The sequence below is a fragment of the Carassius auratus genome, chromosome 12 (assembly GCF_003368295.1).
Source record: "Carassius auratus strain Wakin chromosome 12, ASM336829v1, whole genome shotgun sequence".
In the NCBI taxonomy this organism is placed as follows: domain Eukaryota; kingdom Metazoa; phylum Chordata; class Actinopteri; order Cypriniformes; family Cyprinidae; genus Carassius; species Carassius auratus.
In genome coordinates this window covers 15,951,680-15,965,468 of record NC_039254.1, presented here as the reverse complement: position 1 = coordinate 15,965,468, position 13,789 = coordinate 15,951,680, and the positions used below count along the sequence as shown (strand labels likewise).

Below are 13,789 nucleotides of genomic sequence, written 5' to 3'. Positions count from 1 at the left end.
TATATGTGTGTGGTTGTGTAAATATATGTGCATGAAAGTCAGAAAACATGCATGTATTGTAAAGTAAAGTAATGAATGTAAGTGTGTGAAAGCAGAAATATATATATGCATGTGAAAGGAAAATTCAAGAGTGTGAGAGCGCCAGAATGATTTATGGCTTTACAGTCCCTCATAAAAACCAAAATAAAGTACATACCTATATAGATGTTGAGTCTGTCCTCTCCTAGCTTTCCGAAGGTTATTTCATTTCTATCTCCAGGAAAATCTGAGTTGGGGTCTCTCTCTTTCATATGGACAGTTCCTAGATGAACAGAAGAACCCCTGTTATTAACTATATGCCCCTGAAGGATGATCGGCCCAGAGCTGACACACCAGATTTGGTTGGTTTTCTCATACTCACCCTGCCACACAAAGCTGCCGGGCGTCCCAAAGTACACGTCATTCTCCGTCATGCCCCCTGAGATGCCCATGTTACACATGCCCTCCAGGTTCTGGTCATAGTTGAAGTCGCAGAGCTCGTAAGTGTCCGACTGCCAGTAATCAGACTGGTCGTAGGTCAGGTCATTGCCCCGCACGTAACATTTGCCCACCATACGCTGCTGCTCCTCAGCACCCAACAGTTTCTTTACATAGCGATGACCACATGCCTGCCAACATGAAAGAAGAGATAAACAGGAGGTATTCTGATTATATACAGCATTTTTTAATGATTATTTGAGTCTTTTAAAAACAGACTATACTTAAAAAACAGGTCAAAAGTTTGTAATTATTACGATTTTTTATATTTTTGAAAGAAGTCTCTGATCCTCAAGGCTGCGTTTATTTGATCAAGAATACAAGAAAAACAGCAGTATTGTGAAATATTATTATAATTTAGAATAAATGCCTTCTATTTGAATATATTATAAAATAGTATTTATTCCTGTGATGCAAAGCTGAATTTTCAGCATCATGGCTCCTTCTAAATTATCAGCATTTTTATTTTATTTAATATTTTTAATTACTATTATCAATGTTGAAGACAGTTTTGGGTGATTAAATAACCCAAGGAATCCATGCATGAAACATTTTTTTTTATGTTTCTATAAATAGAATAATAATAAAAATAATAATATTAATAATAATAATAATAAAAATAATATTAATAATATTAATAATAATAATAAATCCTGCTTACCCCAAACTTTTGAATGGGAGTGTATCACAGTTTTCACAAAATTATCAAGCAGTAAAACTGTTTTCAACATTTATAATAATCAAATATTAAAATAATTTCTGAAGGATTATGTGAAAATTCACAGAAATAAATTACATTTGAAAATATATTTAAACAGAAAACTGTTATTTGTATTATTATGATATTTCACAATAACTTTTATTGTAAGTTTCATTCAAATACATGCAGAATCGGTGGTTATAAGATCTTTCAAGATCTAATAAAAGATCTTAATTATAACAAACTTTTGACTCGTAGTGTAAAAGCACAGGACAAGCTATGAACATTGTCCCGGTCCACAGAACGAAAGGTGGCCTACCAAGGTAATGTACTCTACTCCTGAAAACAGCCTCGAGTTCAATATACATATATAAATGAACCACAGATGCATCTGATCTCACCAGAACATGTCCTCCATTCCTCTGACTGGCCACGGTCACTCCCAGCCACATGCCCTCCACCATCTCTGTTGACTGCGCTGGAGGAGAAACACACTCCATCAGACAGCACTTTACACCTCAAGTCTGCCCAAAAGAGCACTTCTCTATCTCCAAATCTGATTGATGAGGTAGCAGCTTGAGAGAGATTCTCGAACACAAGTTATAACATAAGCATGCTTGTAAAAACAGTATTTATAATAGAAATAATATACTTCAAATGAAGGGAATATTTTCGGACAGTTAGCTGCATGTTATTTACAATGCAACAAAAATGTATTATGGTTTAAATTTGTATTAAATACAATTGGTTGAACATAAAAGTGCTTTTGACCCACTTACGTAGAATTAAAGTGCATCATGTAATTTCATCATTACTTCTGTTGTCTTTCAGATATGGTTATGCTGAATGTATTGACAAGCATTTATGGTAAAATAAAAAATACTTTGCACTATAATACTATAGTAGTCAGGATTTTGGTTTTAGGACAACTTTGATGAAAGGCTTTGATCCACTTCAAATGTTGACTTCTGTATTTGAATTTAGCATGTCATATTTCAATATTTGCAATTATACATCTGAAAGGAAGTTTAGTGCATTTAATTTTAAATGTAATATCAAATAACACACTACAGTTCAAATTAATATGAAGTACATTGTGGTTGATTATGTTAGTCAGCACACCAAAATAAATGCACTTCTTTCAAATGCAAAGTGTTTTTGGAAATACTGTCATGAAAGTGCATTATCTTTTAGCACACTTAATCGACCCTTTATTTCATTAATATTATATTTTAAGTAGTGCAATACTATTAAACACTTCAACACTTACTGACTAAGACTGCGACACTCGCAATGAAAATTGAAATGCTAGATGTCTACATTTCCCATGAATTCAAAATATATCATATTCTGAGTGCTATTGCTGAAACAAAATTTTGATGTGTTTGTGGATGCCAGAGTGTTGCTGTATGATTAATAAAGTATTTTAATAGTTTTTTTTTTTGCATACTTATCCACCACACCACACAAGTAGTAAGGCTAAACAGCCATAGTTTTAAAGTGTTATTAACCTGCTGTAAACCAGAACAGACATGCTCTGCATCTGCTCAAAGTAACTGTTATGTTCCACATACTCAGACTCTTCCTGTGCTGAACGTATCGTGTTAATTCTGAAGCAAATACCTGCCTGCAACATGAGCCAGTCAAGCAGACCTGAGAGAGGAGGCTGGGAGTGTGAAGACGAAGGTCTCTTGAATCACATGGAGTGAGACCGCACTCAGACTGGGGGATTTTATGGTTGCTGTGTTGAGGCTTGTTTTAACTTACACTTATGTCTAAAACAGGAGCAGTTCATTTTGAGAAATAGATAGGACTGTCTGAGCGCTGATATGTGGATGTGAGACACAATCTAATCTGTGAACTGAAAGTCCTTTGATCTACGGCAACACTGTCAATGACACTCAGCTTCTGAAGCTAAAAGGACATCATACGTCAAATCTACATTCCAGTTCAAACTTCGAACTTCAAAAAGCATTAAATTAATACTTTAGAAATTATTACTTTTATTTAGCAAGGGCACATTTAATTAAATACATATAGAATGTCACAAAAGATGTCTAGGTTTCAGAGAATCTTCTTTTTTGGATCAAATGATTTTTCCTGCTTTAAGCAGATTTCTGATGAATACATACGTGGACTGATGAGGTCCATCCTCCCGCAGTCATGCTGGTCGATGGTGATGGGACAGTAATACACGGCTCCGGTTTCATTAATGTTGAGTTTGCTGAGTTGGGGCTGGGCTTTTTCTTGGGGCGCCCCGACTAAGAGCCTACAGAAGAACAGCAAACACTCAATAAAAGGCTCAAATCGATTTTTCTGAACAGATATTATTCATCTATTTTCTAAATGCATGTTATATTGTGAACAATTCACCAGTGCATGATTCATTTAAACAAAACTTGACCAGGACTCCTCCAGTTATTTACTCTGTTTACACCACACGCGTGTGTTAACCTGCTTCCACTCAACAACCGATAAGATCACATTTGTTCTTTTTTTCATTTCAAGAAAATATCTGTTGCTTGTTGCTTTCCTTTCAATGTGACTTTTAACCAAAATATGGGCCTTAACTCTAAATGATATGCATGCAAAAGTGGTCAGCATGTTCTCACAATTGCTAATCTATTTTTCTCATTTCATTCGGTTGCAGAATAAACTAAATGTGTGCCAAATCGCAAGTGCAAAGAAAGTAGTCTGTACAACCACTGATCTTAAAAGTCTTACATTTGAATAAACAAAGTGTTTCATTTTGTTCCTGATTTGGATCTCAATGAGGAAACTATTGATAATATCCAGCACTCAAAGCACCATGCAAAAAGAATTAACGCTGAGAGTAAATCTGTAAGGGTATGGTCTTAGTATAGAAAAAGAATGAAGGAAAAGAGGGATTAGAGAAAGAAAACAAGCCCAAACCTGAAAGGAAAGGTGTAGTTTCTCCTTTTATTTTCTCTCCTCGCCTCTGGCACGTTTTATTATACATGAGAATAAGTAAGAGGGCAAAGCGATTCAATAAAGTGGCGGAGACCTCCTTTAACAAAGTACCTGCCGCCATGGCATTTGATTTAATAATACAATAGAACTGCACATCTTTCTGGACCCACACATGTATAGAAAAAAAGCAAATGACAAATTTATATGCAACTGAATGTAAGATTTATTAATGGTATTTAAGGTTTGGTCACATGACCCCGGGCTTCAGAGTCATGCGCTGCTTTGGCCTTCACAGGCACAGAAGGGAGATTTTTATAAGGTTGCTAGGTAGCAAGTAAGTGGAAAGCATACATACTAAACAGTGTGTTGAGCTAGAACAGAAAAAAAGAGGAACTTACTGAAAACGTTCATGAAACTGATCTCAGGATGCATTTTTTTTTAAATGAAAATTAGTCTAGCAACTGGGACACCTTTGAAAGTTTTTCAAAATTCAGTATTAAACTTTAATCATAAATAAATAATTCCATCATAAAAAATAAAAACTACCTTTAAAACTTTGTGTACAACTTTTAAATGTGGATTTCTAGGCCTATATCTAAAATAAATAGCAACTGAATTCAAAACTATAGACTTTTGCACCTACTGATAAATGAATTTACAGTATCAAAGAGTCAAACCAAGAGCTTGTGTATCAAAATAGTCAAAACCTATACCTAAATAAAAAGTTAACAGACAAGAAAAAAATGGAAAGAAACAAAGAAAACGTATGTGCTACTACATTTTACAACGATTATATACTAAATCCATTCACAGCAAAAAGGATAATTATTAAGAAGATTTAAACGATAACAATATATTCACGTTCACACTATTGGATGAAAGTGTTCTGTTTAATATAATTGCTATTTATGTGTCTGTCTTGTTTGTGTTCCTTAAAGTCTAAATTAAATTGCAAAAACCATTGTTCCTCAGTGTCTTTATTATTGTGGTGTGAACTTCCCCATGATAAATGTAAAATTATCATTTAGCCTTAAGTTTAAAAACCTATTTAAAAACTTTTATTGAAACATTCTTTTTTTCTCATTATGTGTAAAACTGATTTTTTAAACAGTAAATTTTCCCTCCTTTTTTCCCATATTAATCTTCTTCTCCAGTGCTGCTAACCACAGCGTATTGGCCCTTGGAGCTAAGATATTCAGCTTCTCCTCTGAGAGCGTGAATGATGTCATGAAAGACGGGAGCTATTTCTGAGCCCCGGGGACATGCTCCATCACCAGATGTCAGTGCGCTGTTCTAAGCAAGAGTAGTTTGGACTTGCAGAGTTGTTGAACTGGAGCCCATTCCTCACTGATAGCAGAGAACAAAGCTTTTCTTAGACTATCAGGGGTGTAACATCTGCTGTCAGATTGTTCTTTGCTAAAAAATGTTGTTAGAAGAGCAGTAGTAGTGTCGCGTGATCTTCTAGTGGAGATTAGTGGAAGACATTCCATTCTGAGTATCACTCATAGTGAATACAGCCCCCATAATGGGCTGCGGGTCTTAAAGAAGTGTACTTTACTCATGTTCAGACAAGACCCCCACAGTAAAATGGCATTACAGGAATTTTTCACAGGTGAGAGTGCTGAACCAAACCTGAAATCAGTCATGACTGATATTTGTCAGTGGTTTTTGAAGGAATGACTCCCCGAACTTAGAGTACCTGTCTCATACTAGCACCGATTCCCTGCTTCTTACATTAGTGTTTACACTGAGCGAACCACAGAGGAGTGGGAGAAGCACTTACAGAAAGAACTAAAACAACGGCAGAAATGCTGGATACTACATTTCAGCAAAACTCCCAAAATTTACACAGTTCACTGCACTTACCAGTCGAAATTGACAATAGTGGTAGTAAAGCAACAAAAATGTTATTCATTTGAACATTGGGCAGATTATCGATCAATAAAGACTACATTTCAGACAATACTATATTATACCTGTTTTTTTTTTTTTTTTTTTAATTTGCATCACATAACCAGCTCTATATTTTTGCCTTTTGTAACATAGTAAACTTGCTCAGTAACACACCTGGTACACTGAACTTGGGTTCGAGTCTGGAGAAACACAAGTCACAATGGTTTAGTTTAGTTTAGCTACTTTTTTTTTTAACGCAGTACAACATTAACTTTTTTAGTGCCACCCAGATATATAACAATCAACACAATAAACAATGCCATATAAAAATGTGCCTGCTTCCAATACATCTAATAAAAAGGCAACATAACAACATATTGCAGAAATGTTGCAACAGGCATGCTTCATATGCAGACAGTAACATTGTAAATAGTTAATAACTGTGCCTATACTAAAAGGCCAAAAACTGATTATGGTTGTAGTTCACAAAAATACAAATATACAAAAATATAGAAAACCTACACACTACTGTAGTAAGAAAATATGCACAATTAAGGTACAATATGCAGTAAGTGTGCATTTCAGTCACAGGTGACCTTTCTCATTCCTGATTTCAATGCTAAATCAACCATATTGGATGATATAAGTCACATGTTCACAGTCACATGGCAAATCAAGAAAGCATACTCAACCATGTAAGTCACCTGATAAAACCTAAAAACATGGTAACGTGTGGCGCTATGACACGTCACACATTCAGTTCAGACATTACAGACTAGCCAAAACAAAGAGACAATGGACCAACTGATAAGCTCCTGTTACATTATTCTTTACATATCTTAAAGGGATAGGTCACCCAAAAAATTTCTAACTTACCTTCAAATCGACACATACCTGTATGACTTAAGACTGTATGAACATGAAAGATAGGCCTATTATTTTATCCAAACTACATTGGACTACATTGGAAAACAATGAGACACTTTTGTGGTCCAAAGAAGAAAGTAGGCTCAACAAGTTTTGAATGACATGAAAGTGAGTAAATGTTGATAGAATCCTGATTTGTTTGGTGAAATATATATTTTTATATTATCTAATACTGAAAATGTGATATGTGAGTTAAGTTAAAAGAACAACAACAACAAAAAAAATCAAACTATCAGCATGAAATATTTCACTAACAGGCAATATCACTAATCAAAAAGTACCAAAAAGTTTTTTTTTTAATTATGGCATATATCTTTGAGGCATCTTGGACACACATCAGACCAAAACTGTACGTTGGTACTGCAGTAACAGTAAGAAGCATAGTTTGGGTTTACAGGAGTAAGAGTCTGATTTAATGAAAGAGCGAGGCCTTGGCTCTGAGGAGGATCACTCACTACCAGCTTTATCTGAGATTCCACAGACACTCCCAGAGCAGGAGACAATCACAGATATGGGCATCACAGCTATGTGTGTGTGAGAGAAAAGTGAACAGTGAGATGACTGTTCCCATACAGACAAAAGCACAAATTATATATCTTTAAGATCTCAATCGTTTCTCTTGAACAGCAATAAGACACAAAAAGGTAAACTGGATAATTTCTGCGTCACTAGTGATATCAAACAAAACTGTAGTAATAATGACTGTTTTCTCACAGGTTTCCTCAACACTTCTACTCTACTGAAACACAGCTTAAAAATCCTCCTGTATTAACAAAAGTAGAGAATCTACGTGTAACCAAAGCATAAAATCCTTTATTATACACTTCATACCTGATTCTATTTTATATTTTGACCATGCTTAGCCACCACAAATGTTTTAGCACACATAATGTTGCTACATTATGAACAAAATGGTGCAGGTAATGTTTACGTTGTTGCCCAAAAAAAATTGGATTCTGTATTTTAATCTTGACTATATTTTAGCTTTATTAAGATTTCCCCAAGAAATATGAAAGGATTAACCTGCTGTCTTCTTTCCGACAACAAAGCACTTGAACATGTCATTCCAAACCTGTATTTTATTTTCTGGGGTTTAAATAAACTGAGCCATATTGATTTTCATTTTATAGACAAAAGAATATATTTTCTTTTGTGTTTTCAGCAGAACAAAGTACATTGTACAGGTTTAACACAATGGTTCATGTTGACAGACTGCTAATTTTGGGCGAACTGTCCCTATAAAGTAATTATGCAACATGTAACTTCAATGGAAACTCCTGTAACTTCGGCCATCAACCACAGCAGTCTGTGGAAAAAATAAACAAAGAACATGACCTCGGTTTGTCCCAGTAATGCTGTGAGGAATTAGGGCAGGTCTGAGAGCAGAGCTGTTTAGTGAACTGTGAGACTGACATTAAGAACTGGCAACACTTTGACAAGCTTCGGCTTCACAATATAGTGTAACTTACAGACCCGATGTTTGTAGGACAATGTTAGTTTTTTTTTTCCCAACTAGGTGAAGTAGGTTGGAGTATTGTTAAAAATACAGATGTTTGAATACATATTGACACATGTGCTGTTAGTTTAAAAATGCATTTGGGAATTTTGGGTAATGCTGTGACAAAGTAACAACTTCTAGGTTCTAAACTAATCAGAGCAGATCCTTAGACATTTTGTCTGAGACTGAACACCCAAACAACCCGCATGATTCAAAATCACTCATTGCACAACAGTGAAGCTTACTTTAACCTGTATAGAATGGAGGACAGACGACTGGGATCTTCACGCCCATATGGAGACATGATTGAGCATGTATAAATATAAAAGAGTCTAATCATTTTTTTCTTTTGTTAAATGCAATATTTTTCTTGCAACATTAATGTGGCTTGATTTTTTCCCCCCTTTAATCATTCATGTATTTGCAGTATTTTATATTTTTGTCTATTTGCTTTTACATTTCACATATTTAAGAAAATTGATTCAAAAAACAGCTTCAAGACAAATTTACTGGCACGGGAAGAAGACTAAAAAGCACCGTCACGCCAGCGCTTCTTCTCTACTCCTCGCTGATGTCATTTCTTTTCTATAAATAGATTGTTCAATGGATTAGATTATTGGTGATTGGATTATTCAGTGAAGTTCCCTGCTGACCAGATAATCATTTCAGTTCAAATACCGTAAACAGGGTAATACAGCCGCTCAGAAGGCGTATTGAGTTTGACAACACAAGCCAGGAACAAAGTCTTTAATCCATTTAGCTTTTTGTAAATGGCAAAATCACTATTCTGACCAGAAGAGTCCCGACCTGATTATGAAGCATCTATCAACATTACTGCCATTCAACTGTTCATACATTCAGACAAAAAGCAAATTAGTACCACAAAGCAAAGTACAGGTTTCCCCAGTCAGAGAAATAGAATTGGTGTTTTCCATGATTTTCATAACAGAAGATTATATTACCCCCCCCCCATCATCTCTAGCCAGAGAACAACATTTCTACAAGTAGCTAAACTCTTTTGTTAAACACAGTATAATCCTTCATCTTATTATGACGTAGTAGTTTTATCAGCTTTACAGTTTTTGCAAATTCAGCTAAACTTTCCTCGAACCTTTCTTCAAAATTTAAAACAAGACACATTTCTATTGACGAGAGATCAATGAGATCATTACAGAATATCAACAGAAACCATAAAGAGATGAGCAGGGGCTAAAATATACACAGCTCCAACAGAGAATGTAACATCCTGAAGAAAACCTCCCAAAACAACCGCATCTGAACTCTAGGCATTAGAAATATCACTTTAAACACTGTATCAGCTGTTATAACATTATATTAATTGACTCACGATGGTTATAAACGGTCCCAAATGTCCATTTAGAATTCTGTAATAATTGCTATGTTTTGTAAATTGATTTATTAATAATTCTTGCATTAATCGAGGAAACCACAGATTCAACTCTTTGCCTTCTTTTATCGGTGTCATAATATTAGTTGCACAGACAAAGTCATTCATTCTTGTAGCCATTATATTTATTAATATGTGAAAAAACTATGCTATCTAAAAGCACAGTAGTTTTAGACGCCTCAATCCTTGACGCACAAAAAAATATGACAATCACACACAAATGCTAAATGATGATGCTGGTAAGTCACAAACCCTTCACTTTTTGGCAATATAAAAGTTTGACTAGTTGGGACAATATTTGGCGAAATTCTGTTGGTTTAACGTGAGTTTCAAATAATTCACATTTCTTAGTATTTGCGACTCAAAAGGTCCTGTAACCTGGAAAATATGCAGTTGTTTTTTTGGGGGGGAATTGTTGACTGGTGGGAAAATACTGCAGATGCTAAGGCTTATAAGAAATGCAAAATGCTATTAAAATGCAATTATCTATGCAGCCCTAATAAAAGTCATTTGTTAAATCATTATTGTTATCAACTATTTCCGACTTCGTAATAAATATATAAATGCATGCATGCAGAAAAATGGTCAGTCTCAGGTCATTTTTTGGCCAGAATAGGATTCAACATGGACCAGACTCTATGCACAGTGACCTGATCACCATGAAAACAGTTCTCTAATCCATACAGATCAGAAACTCATGCTGAGGGGCACAGAAAGCACATCCAGCACCTCTCGCTTCCTCTGTACGAGACTAAAATAGCTGCTGACCTGAAACTTGTTCAGCTAATTTGTTCTGGATGCATCATTACTCTCTTATTGGTAGAGATGGGAGTGTTATATGCTGAAAAAGCCAACTAAAGACCTCAGTCCTATACGCACATTTACAAAAAAATTGCGCGTCAAAGAAGGTGGAGTTTCAGAACACACCTACTGATTGCGTAACCACCATGGACCAATAGAAACTCAAAGGTGTTTAGGAGTCAAACGAACTCTCCCAGAGAGTTCGCTTTGGTGAGCTGTTTCGAACTGCCTAAACGAACTCAAAACGAACTTCGTTTTGGCCTGATTTTGTTCGAAATGACGTCATATCAGTTCAGTATCAAGTATATCGGATCCTTTAAAACACTATCTTTCTTCTGCCATGCTGGTGAGCTCTCAACACAACAAATTGCAGATAACAATGTTGCCCTTGTGTTAAATTGCACATATGTAAATAAAAATATAGACGTTACAGTGCTTGGGGAGACTTCCTGTAGCAGACCAATCATCATGTGAAACCAAAGTTTGTGCTTGACTTCACTGAGACCTCTGATCAAAATACAGCTAGATTTGCATGAAGGAAATTTCTTGAAGAAAATTGCAGGGTTCACAAAGCAGCAAAGATTATACCTTATGTTTACAAGTCTAGTTATATTTCAAATGACTGTGAGAAGAAACACTACTCATGATTCATCAAGATTTTATTCTTTAGCTCAGCCATCACAGGATAGAGGCTTAAGTCGATGTGTGATTTGCAAACCTTATAACCAAAGACACTGGAGATTAGACGCATAATATACTGTATCTACAAATTAATGTTTGAATTGAGTATGTAAAGTGAATCAATTTCAATTGAAACATTTTCAAACTTAATCTGAGGTCACATTTACCATTTTCTTTTAGTTAAATTGTCATTTCACGGGTTCATGCTTACATATAATTAGCTGAGGTATGATATGCATATTTGGCGTGCTGTCTGGGGAAAGGCCCGAACCTTGAGTACCCCCCTTCCCCGTCTATTTATAAAGTGAACTCAAAGTGAGGAAATGCGGTGGAGGAGGGATGCTGATAAACCGTCAATCATGGTATTGATTACTTGACTGTGGTCCACCTGTGTTGATTAGGGTAAGTATCTGATGCGCTTCTCCTGAATCTTGTTAATAAAACATAATTTCAATACGAATCCATTTGATTCTGAATTTAGTGCAAGGGTGAAAGACTTCCCCACTCAGATTTAGCATTTTCTTGTGGATTCGCCATGTTGACGAACAGAAAGCTGCTTTGTTTGAAAGTGAATTCTGTGCGAAATGTTCACTAAACGACTAACAATGGACCTTATTGGCCAACGTTCTGCCGGAATTTCAGAGGTTTAGAACAAATCCTAAGCAGAACTTTTGAAGTAAATCAACAGTATTGTTTAAAAAGCAAGCTCCTTTGTGGAAAGTACATGGCTGCTAACATCTTAATAAACCATTATAGTCCTTAAATCAATTCACTCTAATCAAATGTTGAAAAAAGTAGTCCCATGGTTGATGATGCATTTGTGTTTTGAGCAGTGTTTGCTCTCAGGGGGACTCTGAGGTCATTTAATTTGTATTCTCCTCTACGTGTTGAAAGGTGGGCCTTTTGTATTACATTTCCTGAGAGCACTGAGTAATGATGAGCGAGGAACCAGACGTATCCAGCTCCCTAGGTGACCATTATCACTTAGCGTGAGACACCTTCACTCCTTCTCATCTGATATAATCTGCTCAGGATGAGATATTAAAGCCAGTTCCCTGTGAGGACTTCATGATGTTCCCGACAGGGGTCTTTTGTTGGCCAGATATTTTACAGCTCAGCTTGAGATGATCTGCAAAACAGACTTCAGCCCCAAATGTTAGGAGCCACTAACACTATTAGGATAATTACTAATACAAAACCAGCAACATCCTAACACAGTCCTGAGCACCCTAGCAACAATAAAGGAACAAGCTGACAAATGATTAATGGACAAACACAACTCCTGAATCAGAAAATTCATAATTCTAGTTTTGCTATTCATAAGGCTTGTGATATTGCTCTTCTGTATCTTTATCAAACAATAAATGATTTCACTACTGAAATAAATAAATAAATAGTGTAATAAAATACATTTTACATGTTTTATTTCAGCTAATTTCCAAGGCAACATTTCATATTTTTATATGAATATTTAAGAATTTAATTAAAACACTTAATTAAAATGACATGTAACACAACAAATAAACACAAATAAATATATAAATAAATAACTTTAAATTTTAAATTGAAAACAAAAAATATATTACAAATTATTTCAAAATATTAACAAATACTATAATATATATAAATTATATTTAAATAATACTAGCAACTGATTTTGTCATGGTAACAATGTAAGACAAACTATTGTGCTTAGAGTATTATAATTTCCCAAAATCCTTTGCAGTTTACAGTATCCTACTGTACATATTACAGTAAAATACTGTTCAAATTACAAAAAATCCATTACAGTGCACGTTTAGTGTTTTCCAAGGAAGAAAAAAAATATCCTACTGGTCTGGAATGATGTGGGGATGAGCAAGTGATCATTTCTAGACAAACCTGCTTTAAAATTGGTCCCTGAAGGCATTTTCCATTTTGTAAAAATAGAATTGGCACAGACTTACCACTCAAATTTAGAAGAAAACTATTAGATACTGCTGATGTCTCCAATGTCTAAATGATAAATGTTCACATTTCGACAGCGACCCAGGCTCATGAGTCAACAAGTCAGCACAGAATCCCACAGGGGATCGTCCCAGTACACAGCTGGAGCTTTCAAAGACCCACACCTGAATCAAACAGAGGAAAGACGAGAGGCTGGAGGGTTGCCAAATCTCACCAATTCATGCCATGCACTGAACAGCTCATTCTCTCTTTAATCACGCATAAACAAACGCATTTTTCTCCTTTAAATACAGTGACATGAAATGAATCTTGGAGTGTGAAAGCCCAAGCAAACATTTGCTCTAGAGATCATTCATTTTTTCGATCTCATTGTAAACGATCAGAAAGAGGGAGGCATGCCAGCGAGGATTGTGGGAGCGGAGACTGAAAAAGACTATTTGAATTATTTATGGAGCAAGAGTGGTGTTTTATAAGAGGGAGCTGAAAT

General features: G+C 35.4%; 1 protein-coding gene across 1 annotated transcript in view; it reads right to left on the bottom strand.

Moving 5' to 3' along the window:
• The window catches only part of itga3b (integrin, alpha 3b), a 38,149-nt gene that overhangs the window by 17,998 nt on the left and 6,362 nt on the right, over positions 1 to 13,789 (bottom strand). The window contains exons 2-5 of the mRNA XM_026277238.1: positions 3,349 to 3,485; positions 1,618 to 1,694; positions 401 to 647; positions 197 to 301 (exon numbers count right to left, since the gene is read on the bottom strand). Of these exons, the coding sequence (XP_026133023.1) occupies positions 197 to 301; positions 401 to 647; positions 1,618 to 1,694; positions 3,349 to 3,485 (566 nt within the window). The remainder of the gene's footprint in view (positions 1 to 196; positions 302 to 400; positions 648 to 1,617; positions 1,695 to 3,348; positions 3,486 to 13,789) is intronic.